We start from the raw sequence: 23,346 nt of genomic DNA on the forward strand, positions 1-23,346 counted from the left end.
TCATTATCGAAAGATCCGTGCAAAAATTAAGTTGAGTGATAAGGAATCATAGTTAGTAGAGGAGATTAGTCTCCTCTACTAACTATGAAGGAATGAACAACCACGTCTGAAAAAGAACGAGAAACGAGGAAGGGACTGGCAATGATGATGGGGACTCGTCCCCAATTCTTCCTCGGTCAGTGACTTCCATGGTGCGAAAGTTTGAAAATAAATGGAGGAATGTGTGAACAACACAGAGGCAGGCTTCTTTGGTGTTTATCTTCTATACTGTCTAAATCCTCGCTATAAGGGACGCACTTATATCGGATTTACTGTTGATCCTAATCGCAGGATCAAACAGCATAATGGAGGGGTGCAGAAAGGAGGTGCTTACAAAACAAGCGGCCGAGGCCCATGGTGAGTGAAAAGCGTACCCCGAGAATAATTAATTTTCTCTTCTTCTTCAGGCACATTGACTTGTAAATTTTACTATACTATGGCATCCTGTATTGACTAACCTAATGATTGATGTAATTTACCGGCAGAATCTAGATCGGTGTGCAGAACCAGTTGGTGTGATGTCTGTACATATTTTACAAACTTAATAAATGTAGATATAGATGTTCCCGTTGATGACGACGATTTTGATATCTGAGTTGTTGGTGGCAAGGAAACTTTAAACCTTTTTGCTTCGAAGGTCCAAATATCAATTCTCTGTACTCTCCTCTGTCCGTTTGTTTTAACTTTAGTGTGAGACTTTTGTGTTAAATCAAACTATTACCCAGTTGAAAATATTATTTTCCTTTCTCTTCATACCCAATGTTTGTGATAATTTCCTGATGTGGGTGAAATTCTCTTTTTGTCACCCCTTGTCTTCGAAGACTTCCTGCAAGAGGGGTGGATCTGTCTGGTCCAACATCTGATCTTGAATCTGTCACTTGTGTGAACTGTTTTGTTGAATTTTGATACAGACAATCTTATCTTGTCAACAGGGAGATGATTTTGATTATACATGGGTTTCCCAGCGATATTATTGCCTTACAGGTGAGTGATTCCATCTCTTCCACATGTCCCTTTCATTATCATGGTATTGATTTTAATGATTTATCATAATATTTATTTCTTTGTGACTAAACAGTTTGAGTGGGCTTGGCAAAATCCAGGAAAGTCTAGACGTCTTCGCCACATCTCTAACAAAAAGACTAAAGAAAAAGATGTTGAATTCCGCTTTAGAGTCCTCTCTGAGATGCTTAATGTTGGTCCTTGGAATCGACTTCCTCTCACAATAAGATGGTTGAAGCAAGAGTACAAAATGGAGTTTGAGAAACAACCACCCACTCATATGCCTATAGCATATGGACCTCTAAGTAAAAGAAAACCTGAGAAAAGCAAGAGGCGAGGTAGAGAGGAATTAGAAGATATCAATATTTCCCACTATACTTGTGTGGTTTGCTCTGAAGAGATCAAGGTATGCATGTATGTACTGCATGGAAATTACTGCTTTACTAGCATATATTCTAACTCTGTGTCATTTGCTATGAAAATTTTTGATAGCCTTGTTATACCAAATCCATAATCACTGAATTTGGTAATTGAATATAATTGACAATGCATGTTAAAGCAGTTGTATTAGAGGACTTTCGCTTGCAAGATAGTTAAGCCATCACCAAAAGTGCTTGTTCTGGATGGTAGCCCTTCTTAGATGAAATACCACAAACTGGAAACTGAAAGAAATGTCCATTCCAATGTTAATCATCCATTCTTTATTAATTTGAGAGCATCTGAACCAGGGTGTAACCCAGATATCTGCTATTATAACTAGACGAAGCTAACAAAAAGTTTTTTATTTCAGGATGCAGATGACTGTCTTTCATGTATTTCAGAGAGTTGTCAAATGAAAGCTCATCTCATTTGTTTGGCCACAAGATTCCTGATGGAAAGTGAGGACAGCTCACATCTAATCCCAGTAGAGGGAGATTGTCCAACTTGTTATCACACATTTTTATGGCGAGATTTACTCAAACATCGCAATGGCATGGAACAAACTTCAGATTCAAATGCAAATAGTCCTCACTGGGCAGAGGCACTTCAAAGTCAAGATGATATTTGATAAACATTAACTGTTCAAAATCACTATAACATCAGATGTCCTGTCCTAATTAGCACTTAGTAGCAAATTCTGATGTAGTAACAATTGTTGTTTTGTGATACAAAAACCTTGAAATCACAAAGAATTTAATGTGGCCCACTATTTGGCTGGTGCTGTGATATTTGTACACAGAAAGCTCATATCTAACTTTGTGCTTTGCATGATGAAGAAAAAATGAAATGAAAAGATTTCCTTTTCTGAGAATATTGTAATTAAAGCTTCCAATGGCCAAGCTCAAAAATTATGTTCTCAGATGAAGTTACATGATGTGTTGACATGTTCTTAGTGGCAATTTTTCAATTTAATATTATTATTTACTTTTTGGCAAATCTGCCTCTTTTATAAACAGACAGACTCATGCAAGAAATAGACAATGCAACAAGCACATTAACAAACCCAGATATTTATTTATCTCACACAATCATGGGTATATTTATTACTTAATGGCTGTGCTGACTATATGTGCCCATTAAACAGTCTTTGATGAAGATAATGCAGTTGAAGTAAAAAACAATCTCAGTAGACCCAGTAAACCCAGTAGACCAATCTTCAAAAAGCACCTCCAGTCTTCAAAAGGGTCTTATTTTGTGCAAGGTAAAGAACAGGACTTTTTTTTTTACAAAGTTAGAAATCAAAGGTTTAAATGACAGAATCCCTTCATCTGTAAAGAAAATCTGCTTGAAGATTCCCAGCTATTTCAGCCTCCCATCTGTCACCATTGTTAAGAAGTTTTTCTTTGTTGTAAAGCAGCTCCTGATGAGTTTCAGTAGCAAATTCAAAGTTTGGACCCTTAAAACAAAGAAAAATATTAATAGAAAACAAAGTTATGGTAAAAAAAAGTAATTTTCATGTAAAACATGAACACTTAGACTACACCATTTATCAGTTTTGAGGGAGAGGAGCATATCAGTGATAAAAATTCAGCACCCATAGAAATATACTGTATATGGTGTCTATTGGAACAAAGTTTCAGAACCTCAGACAGCAAAATATGCCACACACATTTTCTTAGAAATTTTAAATTTTGTAAAAGTAAATATATTTGTCATGGATAACAGCATCCAAACTAAATTTAAAATAATGAACCTTAACAACCTTTTTTTTTAAATGTTGAGAACCAATATCTAAATAAGATGTGGCCATATATTGCCATGAAAAACAGTAATCATTTGAGAATTAATTCCATTTTTCAGTTTCAATAATGCATCAATAATCACAAAATCGTTATGTGTTGCAATTCTCTATACCTCCACAATTGCATCTACAGGACAAGCTTCCTGACAAAAGCCACAGTAGATGCATTTTGTCATGTCAATATCATAGCGTGTTGTTCGTCGACTTCCATCTGCTCTAGGTTCTGCCTCTATGGTGATTGCCTGTAGATAACAACACATTAAACTTAAGAAACATTATGCAGCTTACTGACTAACACTAGAGATTGTCAAGTTTGTGACGAGAATTTATCTTGTCATAAAGACATTATGCAGTTGTCTACAAAAATGTGACCACCACTTCCTGGGTTTTATAGCTCAGTTGGTAGACAAGACTTAGTTTTGTTTTGCTTTGTTTTGTTGTTGTTTTTATTTCAAGCTTCCCTTTCTAGTTGCAAACATTGTAGATTTCAATGTGAACATCTATAAGCTTTTTACTTTTTAAGTCTCATAATGTTCCACGCTTCTTTTATCAGCATTGTTAATATCAATTTTTTGTAGGTATACAGCTGACAAGATAACTTAAATTGTCACATCTAATAGGCTCAGTTTCTACCACTCTTCAAAGTTCAGTCTTTGTTTGTTCCTCCCAAAGAGGAGACCCCACAAACTCCTCATAGTAGGGGTGTGGGTTTATTTCTCTCACAGGGGCTGGCTGTCAAGCTTAGATGTTACACTGAGAGGAAAGATGAGGATGTTTTTCAGCTCTGAAAGAAAAACAGCCAACAAAGAACCAGCACAGGAATTTAAATCAACTGCTGTTCTCCCTTACATAAAGGGTGCATCAGAGGTTCTTTGCCGCTGCCTACAACATCAAGGCATATGAACCATTTTCAAGTTGGACACAACACTTAGGTCTCACTTAGTATGACCTAAAGACACCCTGGAACCATCAAAACAAGATGGTGTCATTTACAAGATCCCATGCAAATGCAGCAAAGTGTATATTGGTGAAACTGGGAGATCAATGCAAGAAAGTATATAAGAATATGACAGAGACATACAGTTTGCTCTTACTCAGACCTCTGTGGTTTCAGAGCTTGCTAACATAATGGGCATATTCCTATTTGGAGCAAGGTTAAGTTTATTGATCGTGACCCCCACCGGTACACATGTAGGGTCAAAGAGGCTATCCATTTAAGACCTCGTCCCAACAACATCAATAGGGATAGCGGAATCAACATTCCTAAAGCTTCAATACCCACAATCAAATAACACAACAGCCGATTCATGAGGACCTGAGAGAACACTATCTAACAACCAGAATTATAATGAAGATCAAAAATGCATCAATAGCAGTATACCAACATGCTACAAATAGCAACACATAAACAATCGACCTCATCACCTGATGAAGACTAGCAGTATTGCAGTCGAAATGTCACAATCTACACTGTAAGTGACTCTATCATGAGACAAACAAACAAAGTTCATCTCCCAACAAATGTACATATAAAATTTACCTGTGCAGGGCAGATAGCTTCACACAACTTGCAAGCAATGCACCTCTCTTCTCCAGATGGGTATCTCCTCAAGGCATGCTCCCCTCTGAACCGAGGACTTAATGGGCCTTTCTCAAAGGGATAGTTAATTGTTGCTGGCTCCTGGAACATCTTGCTCAATGTCATTTGAAGACCTTGAAATAGAAATATTGTGTGACATTCCCATTGTTATGTAATACACTTTGAAAGGGAAAAAAAAAAGATGATTGTTATAAAATCATATGCTAGTTGTAACCATGTTCGGATGATCGTCCATTAACCTTATCCATATGTTCAAGGGGTGTTGTCATTTAAGGCTGCAAATAGCATGTTGGGTAGCTTCATGTCTAACAAAAACTGTTGCCCTGTGTCAGGACCCAATGGAAACTATCTAATGATAATTGCCAGTGACTAGAAGTTGATGTGATAGGTAAACCATTTTCAGAAGGTGCCCCTGTTTCACAATCTGACTAGCAACAAGTTATGCAACATAGGTTAGGGGAAACCCTTGTTTTGTGCATTGACTCATTACAATTGATATCTAACCCATGGTAAATGTCATACTTAAAGTCAAACAACACTGCATTAATCAACTAAGGCAAACTTAACCTATGGCGTAGAGTTGAGGCCACAGTTTAAGGGAAGGAGGGTGGGGGGGGGGGGGGAGGGGTGTACTCATCAAATAAATTGGGTGTGAACGGAGTATCTTGGAGCTTAAGCCCTCTGAACCCATTGGGCCCCTCCTTTGAACGTGCCTCGGAAACAGAACGTTGGGTGCTAAGTTTATACTTAAATCAAACGCTGAAACAGTTCAATTTGTTCACCTCTAAGCAACTCTGTGATGAAAAGCGACTGTGCATTCCTTTCCGTGGCACTATGCCAATCCATAGGTATATCTTGAGATTCCTTTGATATGTATTCTACAAAAACACAAACGTAACACATTTAAACGTTTTTTCAATAACAATTAAAAGAGCATGATATTTCGAAGTTACCTAAAGCTCAAAGTTCGTACTTACTATATGCAAGTCTGTTGGACGACACCGAAATAGTTCTGATCGCCAAAGAATTGTGCGTTGTAATCTTTCGTACTTAGGGAGTTTTCAAAAGTAAATATAATTAGTATAGAGCATCAATCGAACACATAATTGACAATATTCATTTACCAACTCGCCAAAGATGCGCCATCTTGTCTTGACCTCTGCAAGAGCGCAGGGACGTATGGGACAGGCGAAGCTACTTCGCATACCATTGCATCTTGGGAAGGTTGGAAAACACAAACAAACATGGCAGACGCTCTCAGGGCTGCATTTACCTCAGTAACAGAGACTGTTTTTCCCTCATCACGTTCGATACGAAACCATCCACGACACCATATGGTGAGCTCAGGTTAGCAACTCTCTTTCCCCTATTATTGTTAGTAATTCTTCACGTATTGAAAACCTTTTTGATCCCAGACCTGTCACTTTTTCAACGTAGCAACGTCAAAATAAACTCGTGTGGGACTCAAAATGAATGGCTGACGATAAAACTCTTGAGATGTTATTTCTTATGAAAGGCCTCAGTCCCGCGTTATTATAAAATTTTATTAAGGCCATAGAGTTTTGTGACCCAAGTGACACCTTCTTTCCTTGATGAATTACGATAGGACCTGGCGGTAGGTGGGGGGGGAAGGAGCAAAGATTCCATCGGCTCATCTTTAAACGGGCTGTGAGATTCTTAAATTTTTTTAATCTGACATAATAAGATAAAAGAATTTAAGTGATGTATTGGCAATTTCATCTCACCTTCACTGTCTTTCCTAGGAAATGAAATTGTATCTAACTTGGCCTTGCAGATGTCATTGTACTTCAATGTCTATTTTTCCCCTTGTTGGTACATAACATGCATTGTCATGCTTGTGGCAAAGGTTAGATAACTTGCCTCTACATAATTGTAACTCAACAATTTTTTTTGTTTGTTTGTTTGTTTTAGTTATGTTTGCAAACATTTCTGCAATATATGTAATAACTAAGAAGCAGGTGGATGCAACTTTCAAATTTGTACCTGATCTGCAAGTGTTTTTCTTAAATAAACTGACCAATTATCATCTTGCAAAAATCACCTATTACTCAATGAAAGTAAAGGCTACACTGCAAGTCTTGATTGTCAAATTCTCAGTCACTGAAATGATGGGAAACTAGTTTGGATTAACTACATTTGAATTTGGTAAATATTTAAAAATTAAATGAAGCAGTTTAAGATTCTAAAGAAACTGTATTGTTACATCAGTTGAGGTATTGCAAGATGATTTGCTTTTATCAACTTAGTTAAAAATGTGAGCTGGCCACAGTAAAGATATTCTAAAGTCAACTTTCCAAAAATTAGCCCTTTGTCAGGACAAATTGGCTCTAAAAAATGGCTAATGCTCAAAATGTGAGCTTAAGAATCAGTCTTATTCACATGATCAACTCAGTGGATAAAGAAAAAAGAATGAAAAATACCTTTTGGTCTGCAAATAGCTGTGATACTCTCTTTCTGTATCTTTTAGTATCAAAAGCTGGACTCGGTATACAAGTTCATAACAATTGTTACATATGTTGCGATGGCACTGGTGGAGATTGCCAGACTTTACCTGGGATATGCTGGAAATCTTCAGGAAAAGGTAGACTGAGACATCTAATCTTCCTTTTCAAAATATGTTGAATCGATTTTTCTTTAACACGTAAAAATTGGTGATGATGAATGAAAAAAGAGCATAGTACCTTTATTAAGGCTTTGAGATTTGTTGACAAGCGGCATAGGTGTAAGAATTAATGGGCAAGAGCAGCCAGAAGAAGAAGAAAAAAAGAGATTTAAAAAAAATTAACAAACAAAAAAATTATTATTGTATAACTTGTAACTTGTGAACATGCTTTTGGGAATCCTTCTGCAATAGAGGGCCAGTCTGCCAACATTGTTACCTTAGGGGGATGCTCAACAAGTTCTTGAAAATTCCAAGAGGTATCTGACGAGTCTTTTGGCTGAGACAGAAGGCAGGGTCATGTCAGCCACAAAGTATTTTTTCACAATTATTTTACAATTTTTTTTTTGTATAATTTAACCAAAGGTTACTAAGATTGAAACAAAATTATTCTAAGGTCACCACTGTCCTTAATCACTCTTTTTTTCCTTCATCAGGTTCCTGAGCTTGCTGGTTTCTGGATCTTAACCCTAGTGCTTCAGCTCCTATTGACGTTAATGCTACTGCTCAATGAGAGTATGTTGATAATGCCAATGGAGAGAGCTGTCAACATTATTATGGCAGTCTTTGTTTTGTTTGAGACAGTTCAGGGCTACAGGGTGATAAAAACAATGATAGACCACCAGGTATCAAAGTTTCATGTACAGCAGTTTGACGAGTTAATTGAACTTCAAGAAATGCCTGATGGGGTTGAAGAAGTGGGTTTTAGACCTCAGTAAACTTCAAAAACTACTCTAAATTATTGAGTATGTTAGCCTTTCAGATGAAAGGATCATCTGTATTAAATGTCCTATTTATTTTTGATGTATGTTAAATGTAGATTTTAATCTAAATTTATTCAAACTGTTAACTTACAGTTGCAGTATTAAAATGAAAGAAAAGTTACCTTCATGACTTATATACAAACTGGCAGGATTTCCCTGCTGAGAAAAGCCATAACTGTGCATGTGTAAAATTGCAATGTTTTGTTATGAGTTAGATGTTGCCAATAAGCTGCTGACACATCACTCACCTTAAGTGCCATGTGGTCTGGTCGATGGATGAATGGCACAGCATGTACCATTCTTACTGATTCTCTCTCATCAATGATGTCATTAATTCTATATTTCTTTCTCATAGAACAGGAAGCCAAATTGTAAAAATTGTATAAATCACCTTGTTATCCTCTTTTTGTCCTTAATTCCCCATATATCTTAATCAGAAACATTTGACTTCTGTAATCGCTACCCCTTTCCCTTCAGAAATGCTTCATCACTTTTCCAAATTTGTCAGCTGTATTAGTAATTTTGAAATACCAACAGGTGCAAGAGGTTTCTTTTATTTGTACAAACACTCTTTGTCAAATTTTACAGTAAAGAAAAGACTAACAAGACACTAATTCAGACTGTAACCTATTAAATTATGGGTAGCAACTAAACTGCCAAAAGTTTGCACCCCCTGAGATTTGTCAAAAGCCTATAAAATATTTTACATATAATTTAATTAGAGAGAACACTCAGAAATTAAACTGTATCAGTTTGTATCAACCTAGAATACAAGACATGAGCGACACCTGAAACCAGGCTCATATTCACAAGTTCTAATATCACTTGCACAATGCTGTTCATGTCTTGTCCACCATCCCTGCTTCCCATCCAACTCAACAATAAAACCTGCATACACTCAGGGAAAAGTTCTTTGACAAGAATCGATGATGGGGGAAGATTATCAATTGAAGTTATATGCCTTTTCTTGAACTCGGTTACTCTTCCACTGATTTCAAGCTGGAGTCTATTAAATTCATCACCAAGATATTTGCTAACTGCCACAAGTACCCCTGATAATCCAGTTTGTTTAGGAGTTGTTTGAACTTCATACTCCTTTAAAATTCTAATAATGGTGTCAAGAAGATCTTCAAAGTCGCAATGATCTGCTTCTTTCGAAATTCTCTCGATTTCTTTCATGTATCGCTTCCAGTTGGGTGTTGTAATGCATCCGTGATAAAAAGAACCTGATGCAGGCGAGTGAGAAATGTTGCCATCAGATTCCGTTATTTTAGTGAATGTGATTTCTGATGGGTTAACGTTTTTATCCGAGTAAGGCTGTCCAGTTGAATCTGTGTCACCTGGGCCTGCAGGGATTTCCACCTGTTGTTTGAGAGTATCTTGAAAACTGAGTTCAATTTCTCTTTGCCTAAATGGCTTGTCTGTAAATCTTAACTTCCACGAGGCGCAGAGCTTTGTTAGGCATTCTAGTTGTTCCTCGCGATTGTAATACTCAAAGCAAACTCTGAAAAGGCCTTGAATTGAGTAGAACCAAACACCACGAGCAGAGCCATGGATGCCATGCAATCGAAGAGAATTGGGGAAGTTAACTTTAACAGCTAGGCCTTGCTTGGAAAACTTCGCATGCATCCTTGGTAAGTTAGATACAGCGATAGAACACCCAGATAGCACATCAGCCCCAAGAAATAAAGGAATGTTATCTTTTTGCTCTTGTGAATTTGAAATCGTGTCGTCTGTCGTTGCCCATTCCAAAAACCGTAATTTTCTTTCTCCAATCTGAACCACACTCGTATGGATAGAATCGTCCGCCATCTTAATTTAAGATGTATTACCGCTGACAGTTCTTCTTAGCAACAACCGGCTCAAATTTGTAATGACCCACCTGATCAGCTGTTGCTTAGGAACGTCGGCTTGTTTTCCAGGACTTCCCGCAACAAGAATTACAAATCAAGTTTACTCAATTGAAGACGGACATTTTGAGAAAAGGAAGCAAGATGGCCAGGTTAGTACAGCCTCCACCGAAGTACACTCCCGAAGAATGGCACGCTTCGAACCATCTTCAATATTTCAATGCTGAGCGGGAACGCGCTGCAGCAGAAAGGCTCCGAGATGAAAGCTTTCGACTCGCTCATGAAACCGAAGTTCGTACGACACAAACTCAAATGGACGTCAACAAGAAGCTTGAACAGCGAATCACTGATATAGGTTTTTGGAAATCAGAGTTAGATCAGAAGCAGGAAGAAACAGAAGACGAAATCTCCACCTTACTTCAGTTCAAAGCCCGAGTAGAGAAAGCTTTGGCAGATACAGAACTCCCTCTTATGATCGCTCAACAATGTCTGGTCAACCGCGAAAGGCGAATGAAAGTTGATCTCGTCCACGACAATGTGGAAATGCAACTTCAAAAGGTAATAAAGCGATTTTGCGTTTCATATTTAACCAATTTCTCAAATTATTAGATGAATGGTTTTTTTAATGCGATCGATTTTTGTAGGAGGTGGAGGTTATTGAAGGAGTGCAAGCCCTGTTACAGAGAACTCTTGAACAAGCAACTGAGCAAATAAGGCAAGTCCGCTAATGGTAATTCTTTGTACAGATCTAGATCGTAGATTTTCTGTTGAAATCGCTTATAAAAAATTACTCTAAAATAGTAATAATATCATCGTGAATTTGCAAGAACGCGGTCTGTCAACAGCAGATGATTAATCTTGTGAATCTCGAGGCTATCACATACCAATATTTTATATCCTTTTATTAGCCGAACATGTTAGCTTAGATGGTCATCTTTTTCTTCCTACATAAATACAAAACTGAAAGACTTTAAGAACTACGTACGGATGTCAACAACCATTAATCATTCCATCAAAAGTACTACATATTTTAAAATAGTCATTATAATTACCTTCCATGAAATTACAGGCTTTTAAGATCAGCCAAATACTACTTGGACAAAGACAGGAAAGACAAGTTCCAAGCCAATAATATTGACAACAAGTGTGCATCTCTAGAAAATACTTCAGCTGGGCTGCGCTTTGCCAAAGATGCTGTTAAGGTGGAGAAAAAGTAAGTGAGTTGATTTTGTAATAGCTTTCCTCATGCTTTTAAACTCGGAGAAACTTTGCTATCAATCTTAATGAATGAAAATGGACCTTTTCAATTAAATTAATGGCAAACTGCAGACCAATTCCTTGTGAAAACTTTTTTGAGTTTGTGGGGATCAAGGACAATTTACCAAAATTAAAACAAGTGAAATTTTTACTCTGCACATACTCACATGTAGTAGAAAAACAGTGCTTTGATTTCACAGTTTTTGCCAGGACAGGAAAAAAAGTTAAGTATTGTAAAGATTGGTGTCTTTCACAACTTCATTTCAACATTCGCCTTAAATCCCTGTCCCTTTCACAAAGAGATCCACCCTATAAGCTAAACAAATGTGATCAAATTGTTATGTAGAGGTATAAAATCCACATCCTTCATAATGGCTGGTGATCTTAGCTTCTTGTTTTCTTATCGAAGCTTATGTAATCTTGTTTTCAGCTCTGTAACTCCTGATGAATGGGAAGATTTTTCCAACAAGAATGTTCTTAAGGCAGAATGCGAGAAAAATTCTTCCATTAATCTGCGTAGCATCATAGATGGTATACTTATGCAGACCTTAAGTGACCTTCAAGCCCAATGCCAAGCTGTTAACCTGGCATTCCAGAAGCGAATTGAAGAAACTGTGGAAGCAAAAACAAAGTTAGAAAAACATTTAGCCCAGGTGAGTTATAGTGACCTTAACAACTTAAATTCCTTCATAACTGATTATTTCAATGTCTCAAGAGATATAAGAATCTAAATAAAATCAAATCAAACATCAAGTAACAATTATTGCTTGGCAAAGTTCTACCAATCGACAGTAAAATGATGATGATGTATATTTGTTGTTATAAATAATCATTATTACATCATGATGATTTTTAATAACTATAGGCTTTTTGGCAAAATATATCAGTAGAAATTATATCTGATTCATTAAGCTCAAATATCTTTAAATTATCCAGAAAACAGGTTATGAGACTAGTCAGACCTATCAGCTAGAAGTTATCTTGATCAAACACAAAATTCTTACCACTAATTTACAAGGAAATATGTAGTGGCTAGGGAGGAGAATTAACAAGTAGATAGTGGGAGTCAAACAGTTGACTTAACTTCCTATTTCCTCAGGTGATGGAAGAAATAGCTGCCATGGAGCAAAACATTGAAATGCTCAAAAGAGCTATTGCTGATAAAGAGGCTCCAATGAAGGTTTCTCAGACGCGACTGGAGAACAGAACCTTTAGGCCAAACGTAGAGCTTTGCCGAGACCGTGTACAGTATCGGCTGATAGAGGAAGTATTTGAGATCTCTACCAACATTGAGCGACTGCGGGAAAAACTGGCTGATGCAGAAGCATCCCTCAAAGGACTGATCAGGAAGCAACTGTCTTTGGGAGAAGATATTGAAGTAAAAGCAAACAGTCTTTTTATTGACAGAGATCAGTGTATGGAGTTACGCAAACAGATCAACCATGTACCTCATTGAAAGGCCTATTTTTAGAGATATGCTTCCTCAACTCCAACATTTTAAGATGTATCAATATCACAGATTAGAAAAAGTTTCTGTTAGTTTTCTAACAGTTTTTTTATCATTATTATCTTGAGAATCTTCTAAAAATGGAAGTGTCAAAGCCATTTTTTTAAGTTGTTATTACTTTTGTGGATTTTTCTCCCTTTTTTTTCACTGGCACCCTGACATTGCTGAGCATTAAACATAAACTTTCAGCTGCAAAAAATGGTAATTCTGACAAGTGATTTTAGTTTTACGTTGTCAAATACTGGTTAAATTCAAATGCTAATTTTAATGTAAATACAATGATGCTATGTTACAGCAGAAGCTGTTTAGCAATCAAACACAACCTTCCATTGCATTGTTCTTAGTCTTTTCTCAGTTCGTCTAACTTCAATGAATGTTGATAGTGTGTGAACTTCAATTTATTTTCTTTTGTTGTTATATTAATTGTTCACGGGAAAACTATTGGCATCCTGTTATTTCAGTATAGACTAGTCAAAACTCATCGAGAGATACTGTGGGGTTACATTTGTTGATGCTTGACGAAGGTAGAACACAGCGAAGGTGTATATATCGGTTGTTATGGCCACAGCATCTGTAATCGCCAACTTGAAGGGTTAAGCACTTGAAAAAAGGCTTGAACCAGAGCATGTTCCTTTTGGCAGCCACTTACAATCATCTAGGGGCTTGTCTTTATGGCCTTAGCGACCTGCAGGCGGCAAAAGAGTCATGAACGTGCAATGGCCATTCGTCTGAAAAAGCTCGGATCTAAGCATGTTGACGTGGCAAATAATTACAATAATCTTGGTACTGTGTACCGTATCCTTGTGATCCGTAGCGGGGAGAAGAGTGTCACGATTGTGCTCTTGTCATTCGTCTAAAAAAGCTCGGACCTGAGAATTCTGATGTGGCGTTTAGTATGGGCGCCCATAGTTTAGTAACGATGATGTGGGTACGGTGCATGCAACAGGCACGCAAAGTACGGTTGCGATAAGGCTTTGAACATTCTTTCATTCATGTCTTTTCACCTCTTCGCTTTTGTCTCTTTTGAGGCTTCTTGTTTCAACGTTTTTGCCCGAAGAATGCTCGATATTGTCAAGCAACAGAACTTTGCGTGTCCACAAGAAATCGCGTGAGCCGTTAAATTCTTTTTTGATGTCACGCATACTTGGATCACGCATACTTTGTCTAAAATGTTGTGCTCACTTTCAGAACGAGCTTTCACAAGCTTCAATGGTTTTTACATCTGACAAGTTTTAATTATAAACGGTTCAACGCACATTTAAAATAGGCTTTCAAATGTACGCGTCATTCGCTTTCGATGTTAGACTCTAAATGATTAGAGACAGGAACCTTTATCCTTTACTGTAGTAATAGTATTACCACTTTGCTGAACACCTCCGGAATATTTCGGTACAGTAAGTACGATAAATATCATTAATTCATGTTATATTACTGAAATAACATTTCACAGGTGTTTACACATCTTTGGCAAGCTTTGCGAAAGTGATGAAGTTACAATACTAAGACTTAAACGTTGCATGATACTTGGTAATCTATGCTCTGTTACTTCACTCTATGTTACTTAGTGTTTAAAATAGGAAGCTTTAAGTAAATTCCCTCTAAATTCCATAGATTACCGTTGACTTAAATTTTTTTTGACAAATGTGCTTTAGCAGCTCTCATCGTTGTGGAAGTGAAGTTCTATTAAGTGCCAGTCTAGTAAAGGTTCAATATATCCCGAGAGCATCATGAGCCATTTTACATTGCAGTTTCCTCCAGATTCGCCTTTCCTATTTATTTCACTGAGAGCGTAAGATCACATAAGCAAAGATTTAGCCATGAGCCGAGAAGAGGAAGATAAATTCAAAGGGGCTTTCTCCCCGCGGCTGTTGCCGTTCTTAGCTTCCTTAGTTATAGTTCTATTTATAGCGAATACTTGATGCCTGACGTTTGGTTATCGGATGTATTTCCTGTTTACGAAAGTCGCGGGGAGACGAGAGATCCAAAGATAGATGATGGAAACCTACATTGCTGGTTTGAATTTCGAATTAAACGTGTTGAGTCATAAGTTTACTAAATTGTACAACATTCACCCGATTGGAACATTCTAGAAAGCGAAATCCATCCCAGGGCGGATTTTATTATGTAAATTTGATTAACTTGTTTATTTCTTTACCAAGGATTTCCAGCTGGGTCGATGTTTTTGGTTATTGTTCTCATTACGTCTTAATCGTCGTCAAAGCGACGTAAAACCCTCCATATTACATCCCAAAATGATAAAATCAACAAAATATTCTTTACTATAAAAATTAACGTTTAAAAGCAACGACGTTTCAACGGTCATTTCAAGGTTGAAGGATAAAATTTTTATCATGCACTTTGACATTTCTTTAAAATTTTGAAATTTCTTTCGATGGTCTCAGGATCCTTTCCATGTTCGTCGTTTACGTGATTGTTGATTGTTGATCGCTTGCGTTCCTCCACACGTTGATGTAAGCGCCGGCTCGTGAAGCCGACATAGCCTGCATCACACAGACCACATTGTTCTTTGATCTTCTGACTTGTGTAAACGGGCTGAACATTGGCATCAATCTTTCGGCTGAGGTCACCGAGTTTCGACGAGTTGGTGTCTTACCGCATTTGCTTATTTCTGTTCTTTTAACTGTAAGGAGCATCATGTTCATCGGATACTTGTTGTTTAGCCAGTACACATCTTAGTGACTTTCATTTGACTAAAATGTCTGATGGTATTCTCCATAAAAGTTTCAGGATAATGCAGGCGAGCAAAAACCGTTTTTAAACGTTCACATTCTTGATAGAAAAAATCCAGTTCGAGGAGAGTTTAAACGCACAGTTTAACATTGTCTTCGGCAGAGAATGTTTGTACTTTTCCTCAACATAGCTGTCGTAATGTAGTAAAAGTCCAGTATCAGTTGGTTTCACGTAGACCGTCGTCTGGTCGGGGACTATTTCTGATAACCATCATTCCAAGAAAGGGAAGTTTGCCGTTGTTCTCGAGTTCCATTGTAAAACTGAGTGAAGGGTGGATTTCATTCAGTGTTGACAAGAAAACAGAGCCATTTTACTGAGGGTGTCATCGACATAGCGCTTATAGAAAGCAGGCATCTTGTTTCGATTTTACAATTTTTCTTCAGTATGGCACATAAACACATTTTGCCAATGTATTCTTCATCTAGTTATCTACTAATACCAAACGAGTGTTTATCTTCTGAATTCAACCATGTCCATGAATTTCCACTTTTAAACCTGTGCCATAAATTTTCAGTTAAATGCGTTTAACTACCCCCAACACTTTTTGGGCCTGTCGCAACCACTATTATTAAAACGTACACGGAGCGGCAGAGGCAACTTGAACTTCTCCCGTTTCGGCTTTATGCCGGAACTGATACTCGCAAAGCTAGATCATATCAGTATGATATTAAAAATAGATAGTCTCTCGCGAGAAATTCAAAGGATATTAACACTAACACATTGTATGCGGGACTTCAGTGAATATTTCAACCGAATTCAAAGTAGAATTACGCATTTGCGCTTAGTTATCCCAACACCGCCACCACGATGGCATAGTCACCGCGCAGCCACCAGGCATGACTATTTGGCGCAAGCCCCATTTCTTCGGAGTCGGGTACCGGGTAGGCCCTTCACGAAAATGCATTTTGATCGGCATTAAAGTTAGCCCGTCCTTTGATATGATCTGCACTCTGCCCTACAGCCCTTTCCTTTCGAATGGGCTTATTTTAAACTCATTCTTGTACAGTCTCGCCACTTATAATTGCATATCAGCCCATCCATTGTTAATTTTTCTTTCGCTTTGCCTTTAGTTGTTTTTTCGCAAAGGAACCCTTACAACTCCTAATGAGAGGTTAAAGAAACGAACGTTTTATTCAGAGTGATAATTTTTATCAAAAGTTCAAGGTGAACAAAGTGAAGGGGTGGGTGAGGCAGTTCTTGGATTATCTGATCTCCCCATAATTACGAAACAACCTGTCATACTTCAAGTACGAGTGAGGCAGTAACGTAGGCCCAAATTCTGCAAAATCTTGCGATGAGCCTTAGTCAAATGTGCTTACATGTGTGGTAACTCCGAGTTAAACCGTATAACGAGTCAAGTGCAAGCCCGAACCAAGTTTGAGTCAGCTTAATTTTTCTCTTTTTATAAGATCATATCGATAGAAAGCACACTAGTATAGAAGCTTTTAAAAAAGAAGAACTAAACAAAACAAATAAAAATCAAAGCTGTGCATTTAGTAGGGTGTTTACTCGGGTCAAATTTGTCTGAATTCCCGCAGCATCAATTGTTACTTCAACGGTGTTACCGTGATACAAAATTGCCGTCAAGGTTACAAAACGTATCAAAAGCTGTTACTGTCCGATAACATACATTAGAACCCTAGTGACAACCACAATTGATGCTCGCTACGAAAAAAATGGACTCGTGTTATTTTCGACGTTTTTTTTCGCAGAATATATCATGTCTCACATATTCCACACATTATGTAACGACGTCTCGACAACTTTGTGATGCTTCCAAAATCTTGAAAAGTGAAGCCTGTATTTAACGAGTAAACCAAGAAAAGTAGGACAAGATCATTCTGGTGAAACAAACGTTCAGAGGGAAATTATATGTGTTCACCATAATTTCGACCTGGGAGGGAGAGAATTTGTAGCGCTATTTTTTAATGGGATCCCTGTGGATGAAACAAAATGGCGGTCGAGTGCGAGAAATGTTGAGATTTGTTTTCGTACTCCGAGTCAGTTTAGACAGTTTGTCGTCGAAGTGAGACTTATCCTGTGGATGCAAAAAAATGGCGGTCGAGTGCGAGAAGTGTTGAGTTCGCTTTCGTATTCAGAGTCAGTTTAGACAGTTTGTCGTTGAAGTGGGACTTATTCCGAGGTGTGTGTGGTTAAAAGAGATGGAATCAGTGAGGACAACTCGTAGATGCCTGGGAATTTATACTTCTTTGATTGCAGCTATGAACCAATGAAGGATTAACCCTCGCAAACGGCTGTCAAAAAATTAAAAGTTTTAAGCTTAAACTAGGTGTTCTTGTATCCCTGGTTCATCATTTCGACACGGAAAAAAGAAACCTAAAATCAAAAGAAGAAAAAAAATCAATTTGACTCGAGCTTGACTAGTGATATGGTATAACTCGGTAACTCCCATTGTTCGGGCTTTAGCCATGTACTTGGAGTGAGCATCACTGCTGTAAGTTTAACCGTAACACTGACTCTCATTCTATAAAAGGCGAGAGTACTTAACTTATTTAACTCAGTTTAAGACAAAACAACTCAAAGGGCTTCTGAGCAATTTTTCTGCTCAAAAAAAATTTTAAAATTTCGTTTTCCTTTTTCAAAGGACAGTCACCGAACTTAACGGAGAAATCGTTCGAAGTGAGAATGGCATCTTCAGTGAAATACAGTGAAGACCAACTAAACTACTTCAGGATTTGTTACGTCACCACTAACATTCTGACCGAGGGACTGCGAGAAATCTTTAAACAAGAATGGGATAGTCGCTACAAGGCCACGTTAGGAGAATGGAAAGATGATCCGAAAAATGGATTGGACTTCTGGAATGGCGAATCGCTACGGAACCAAAAGAAGCATGCACGTCTATTAACAACCATGACTAAAGGCAATAGAGCTGAGTGGGATTGTACCATGCTGTTTTACGCCATTCTTTTCTCCGATTGCATCCATAGTCTCAGTACAGTAGTTAAGTCAAATGTGGATAACCTTAGGCTGTTTCGGAACGAAGAGTTCGCACATATCGCACGAGGTCACCTCTCGGACGTAGAGTTTCAAAACGGCATTAGCAAAGTGGAAAATGCATTTTTAACTCTCGGTCTTTCCACTGCGGAAATTCAAGACGTAAAAACTCAAACATGTTTTCCCACAGAGCAGCTGAGACATGTTTTGAAGAAGGTGGACGACCTCAAGCAGGAAGTTCAGGAGAAAGAGAGAGAAATTCGGGAGAAAAACAAAAATCTTCAAGAAAAAGAAAAAGCTATTCAGGAAAACAACAAGAAATTGCAGGAAAAAGGAAAGGAACTTCAGGAAAAAGAAGAACAAAGGAGGACCCTTGAAGAACAGTTAAACAGCGAGGCTTCTTCATTTTGCATTCTTCCCCCTAAGCCTTCTCATGAGGTCGCACCTCGACATTCTCATGTATCTGAGATTATACAAAAGCTAAAAGAGCTAAAAAAGTCCATGGAATTAAGTTACTTGTTCATATCTGGAAATCCTGGAAGTGGTAAATCGCAAATGGCCTCACTCGTAGCCAAGCGTTTGCTTGACGAAGTCAAGGAAAGTGCATCTACTGCATCGTTCGTAATGACACTGGATGCTGAAAACTCTAAAACACTTTTGGAATCGTATGCCACTTTCGCTCGACATCTAAGGTGCCCAGAATACGCTGTTACCAACACCTTTAACTCCAAAGATTTGAGTACTGATGAGAAGATCAGAAGTCTAAAGAAATTGATCAGCACGAAAATCGAGCTGTACTCATCGTGGCTACTAATAGTTGATAACGTCACCAACATGTCTCATCTGAATGGTAATTTACCTGATACAGGAAATGGGCAGTGGGCAAAGGGCCAGTTGCTTATAACAACACAGGACACCGCGTCTATCCCCCCGTCAGGTTCATTTATTGAACATATCCCAGTCAGCAAAGGTATGGATCCTCATGAAGCCGGCTCTCTATTAGAAATGCTTTCTGGTTTTACTGACCCCATGATGGAAAAAGAAGTTGCTAAGGTATTAGACTACCAACCACTTGCCCTGGCAAGCGCTGCCACCTATGTGAGAGAAGTAAGAAACAACAAATTAACTCCGGGTTTTGGCTGGGATGACTTTCTAAAGAAATTGGAACAGGGGAAGAGAAGTACAACAGAAGTAATGCTCTCTGGAAGTAACCCAAGTTACAAAAAATCCATGACTGCAGCTACAACACTTGCAGTAAAGAAGGCGATCACAACGGATAAAGTTTTAGAGCACACTTTTCATTTTCTTTCTGTCTGTGCACCACACCCTTTGAGTCTAGAGATTGTTGTAAATTATCTTAAGAAAGTGAATGAAGAGCGTAAAGACCCTGAGATACTTGCTACGAGAATTTGCAAATGCTCTTTGCTGTTATTTGAAGAAGATGAAAGTGGCGTCTACATTCGAGTGCACCAGATTGTCCATGACGTCATCAATACTGCTATGAGAACCTTGGCTAAAAACAAAGAGCTTGAAGCCGTTGATGGGGCCATTCTGTCGTTCTGCCAAGTTATAGGTCATATCCTGGATGAGGATGACTCGCATACCCTTATCAGAAGCAAGAAGATTGTTCCTCATTTAGTCACATTGAGCGAGATAATCGATGGTCTATTTTCTAGAGAAGGTATATCCGACGCTGTCAAAGCCGGATCATCCACTTCCTATGACTACCGAAACTATTTCGAAACCCTTGGTAAAACCTGCAAAAAACACTGTGAATTCCGATCGGCATTAATGTACTTCAACACAATGTTGCGATTAACTCAATGTGACGATGTGTTTGGTGACAAAGAAGTTGTAAACGCATATGGTTACATAGGTACTGTGCATCATTCCCTTGGTGACCTGCAGCGGGCAAAAGAATATCATAATCATGCACTGACTATTGGTCTGAGAAAGCTCGGACCTGAACATATCGTTGTGGCAGAAAGTTACAATAATCTGGGTTCTGTGCATTATGGTCTTGGTGACCTGCAGCAGGCAAAGGAATGTCATGATTGTGCACTAACCATTCGACTGAAAAAGCTCGAACCTGAGCATCTCGATGTGGCAATTAGTTACAAAGACCTGGGTTATGTGCATTGTCGCCTTGGTGACCTGAAGCAAGCAAAGGAATGTGAAAACTGTGCACTTAAAATTCGTCTGAAAAAGCTCGGACCTGAACATGTCGATGTGGCGGAAAGTTACAATGATCTGGGTATTGTGCACCATAATCTTGGTGACCTGCAGCAGGCAAAAGAATGTCATGATCGTGCACTGGCTATTCGTCTGAAAAAGCTCGGACCTGAACATGTCGATGTGGCAAGTAGTTACAATAATCTTGGTTCTTTGCATCATGATCTTGTTGACCTGCAGAAGGCAAAAGAATGTCATGATCGTGCACTGGCTATTCGTCTGAAAAAGCTCGGACCTGAACATGTCAATGTGGCAATTAGTTACAATAATCTTGGTACTTTGCATTATGCACTTGGTGACCTGAAGCAGGCAAAAGAATGTCATGATCGTGCACTGACCATTCGACTGAAAAAACTCGGACCTGAACATGTCGATGTGGCAGAAAGTTACGATAATCTTGGTACTTTGCATCATGATATTTGTGACCTGCAGCAGGCAAAAGAATGTCATGATCGTGCACTGGCTATTCGTCTGAAAAAGCTCGGATCTGACAATATCGATGTGGCAAATAGTTACAACAATCTGGGCACTGTGCATTATGCTCTTGGTGACCTGCAGCAGGCAAAAGAATGTCATGATCGTGCACTGACCATTCGACTGAAAAAGCTCGGACCTGAACATGTCGATGTGGCAAGTAGTTACAATAATCTTGGTACTTTGCATCATGATCTTGGTGACCTGCAGCTGGCAAAAGAATGTCATGATCGTGCATTGACAATTTTTCTGAAAAAGCTCGGACCTGAACATGTCGATGTGGTAGTTAGTTACAATAATCTTGGTACTTTGCATCATGATCTTGGTGACCTGCAGCAGGCAAAAGAATGTCATGATCGTGCACTGGCCATTCGTCTGAAAAAGCTCGGACCTGAACATGTCGATGTGGCAGTTAGTTACAATAATCTTGGTACTTTGCATTATGCTCTTGGTGACCTGCAGCAGGCAAAAGAATGTCATGATCGTGCACTGACCATTCGTCTGAAAAAGCTCAAACCTGAACATGTCAATGTGGCAAGTAGTTACAATAATCTTGGTACTTTGCATTATGCCCTTGGTGATCTGCAGCAGGCAAAAGAATGTCATGATTGTGCACTGACCATTTTTCTGAAAAAGCTCGGACCTGAACATGTCGATGTGGCAAGTAGTTACAATAATCTTGGTACTGTGCATCATGATATTGGTGACTTGAAACAGGCAAAAGAATGTTATGATCGTGCACTGACCATTTTTCTGGAAAAGCTCGGACCTGAACATGTCGATGTGGCAGTCAGTTACAGTAATCTTGGTACTTTGCATTATGCTCTTGGTGACCTGCAGCAGGCGAAAGAATATCATGATCGTGCAATGACTATTCGTCTGAAAAAGCTCGGACCTGAACATGTCGACGTGGCAGTTAGCTACAATAATCTTGGGACTTTGCATTATGCCCTTGGTGACCTGCATCAGGCGAAAGAATTTCATGATCGTGCACTGGCTATTCGTCTGAAAAAGCTCGGACTTTAACATGTCGATGTGGCAAATAGTTACATTAATATAGGTGCTGTGTACTTTGCCCTATGTGACCTGCAGCAGGCAAAAAAGGGGCATGATCGTGCACAGACCACGGGTCTGAAAAAACTCGGACCTGCACATGTCAATGTGGCATATAGTTAGAATAATCTGGGCGCTGTGCATCATGATCATGGTGACCTGCAGCAGGCAAATGAGTGACAAGATCATGCACAGACAATTCGTCTGAAAAAGCTCGCACCTAAAGACTATGATGTGGTAGCTTTGCAGAATAACTTAGTGATGATACCTCGAGAAAGAGAGAGGTGACGGACGTCTACCATATCTTACAGAGTCGGTTGTATGATAGTTAGAGTTAACAGCTTTGAATTTTGAATATAAACCCAAAAGTCCCGGACGTGATACTCCTGGAATATATGATCAATTTGCCAGAAAACTTAATTGGTTGGAGAATTAGATACTCTGTTTATGTAATATACAAGAGGCAGCCTTATTTGAATTACAATGACCGATAGAGATATAGTCGAAATAGTTTGCTAACCCTTTACACCCTAACATCAGTATCTATATTCTCCTTACTCTTCTCCATACATTTCCTTCGGTACTGACAAGGAGATTTGTTTCATCAATCAAAGCTTCTTAGGTTGGTGATCATTTTCTTTATTCTCATGATCTTAATAAATGATTCAGCAAAATTATTGTAAAGAGAAATTAGATGCTGGTCACTCTCAAAGTATAAAAGGTTAGAACGATAGTAGAAGTCAGCCTTTCCATTTTTCTACCTCATATAAATATGACTCGAGTGTCATAGGCTCGACTGTAAATACCATAACGTAGGACTTCATCAACTATTCATCAGTGTCATTTGGTTGAAGTCCAAAACTTGTCAGTGATCTCTCCTCTAACACTCCTCTTGTCTGCTTCATCACTAATCTCAGTTTACTCAGGCGGGTTTGGTCGTCCGTAATTGCCTTTCCAA

The 23,346-nt window shown here is 38.5% G+C and overlaps 6 protein-coding genes and 1 pseudogene across 6 annotated transcripts; 5 read left to right on the forward strand and 2 right to left on the reverse strand.

Annotated features, from left to right (window-relative positions):
* The first annotated feature begins 155 nt into the window (after positions 1–155).
* Positions 156–2,523, forward strand: LOC113686375 (structure-specific endonuclease subunit slx1). The gene is made up of 4 exons (XM_027203995.2): positions 156–396; positions 972–1,023; positions 1,118–1,447; positions 1,832–2,523. Exons 1-4 carry the CDS (start codon positions 212–214, stop codon positions 2,087–2,089), a joined length of 825 nt encoding a protein of 274 aa, XP_027059796.2. The 5' UTR covers positions 156–211; the 3' UTR covers positions 2,090–2,523.
* LOC113686385 (NADH-ubiquinone oxidoreductase subunit 8) lies at positions 2,516–6,064 on the reverse strand. The gene is made up of 6 exons (XM_027204006.2): positions 5,987–6,064; positions 5,840–5,911; positions 5,645–5,740; positions 4,803–4,975; positions 3,376–3,504; positions 2,516–2,917 (listed from the first exon to the last, which is right to left on the reverse strand). Exons 1-6 carry the CDS (start codon positions 6,006–6,008, stop codon positions 2,786–2,788), a joined length of 624 nt encoding a protein of 207 aa, XP_027059807.1. The 5' UTR covers positions 6,009–6,064; the 3' UTR covers positions 2,516–2,785.
* Positions 4,028–4,581, forward strand: LOC149036125 (uncharacterized; annotated as a pseudogene).
* A 21-nt stretch (positions 6,065–6,085) lies between the features above and the next one.
* Positions 6,086–8,425, forward strand: LOC113686396 (transmembrane protein 17). Its single transcript, XM_027204015.2, has 4 exons — positions 6,086–6,209; positions 6,626–6,729; positions 7,351–7,464; positions 7,980–8,425. Exons 1-4 carry the CDS (start codon positions 6,107–6,109, stop codon positions 8,259–8,261), a joined length of 603 nt encoding a protein of 200 aa, XP_027059816.2. The 5' UTR covers positions 6,086–6,106; the 3' UTR covers positions 8,262–8,425.
* A 419-nt stretch (positions 8,426–8,844) lies between these two features.
* Positions 8,845–10,247, reverse strand: LOC113686355 (uncharacterized). Its single transcript, XM_027203972.2, has one exon. It carries the CDS (start codon positions 10,116–10,118, stop codon positions 9,045–9,047), a length of 1,074 nt encoding a protein of 357 aa, XP_027059773.2. The 5' UTR covers positions 10,119–10,247; the 3' UTR covers positions 8,845–9,044.
* LOC113686364 (tektin-1-like) lies at positions 10,221–13,242 on the forward strand. The gene is made up of 5 exons (XM_027203983.2): positions 10,221–10,714; positions 10,801–10,871; positions 11,226–11,369; positions 11,844–12,066; positions 12,513–13,242. The coding sequence occupies exons 1-5, from the start codon at positions 10,301–10,303 to the stop codon at positions 12,867–12,869; spliced, it is 1,209 nt and encodes a 402-aa protein (XP_027059784.2). The 5' UTR covers positions 10,221–10,300; the 3' UTR covers positions 12,870–13,242.
* Positions 13,243–14,521: 1,279 nt separating this feature from the next.
* Positions 14,522–22,885, forward strand: LOC149036126 (uncharacterized). Its single transcript, XM_089190113.1, has one exon. The coding sequence runs from the start codon at positions 18,318–18,320 to the stop codon at positions 22,359–22,361; it is 4,044 nt and encodes a 1,347-aa protein (XP_089046239.1). The 5' UTR covers positions 14,522–18,317; the 3' UTR covers positions 22,362–22,885.
* The last annotated feature ends 461 nt before the right edge of the window (positions 22,886–23,346 follow it).

Source organism: Pocillopora damicornis, chromosome 12 (genome assembly GCF_964200805.1).
Source record: "Pocillopora damicornis chromosome 12, jaPocDami1.2, whole genome shotgun sequence".
In the NCBI taxonomy this organism is placed as follows: domain Eukaryota; kingdom Metazoa; phylum Cnidaria; class Anthozoa; order Scleractinia; family Pocilloporidae; genus Pocillopora; species Pocillopora damicornis.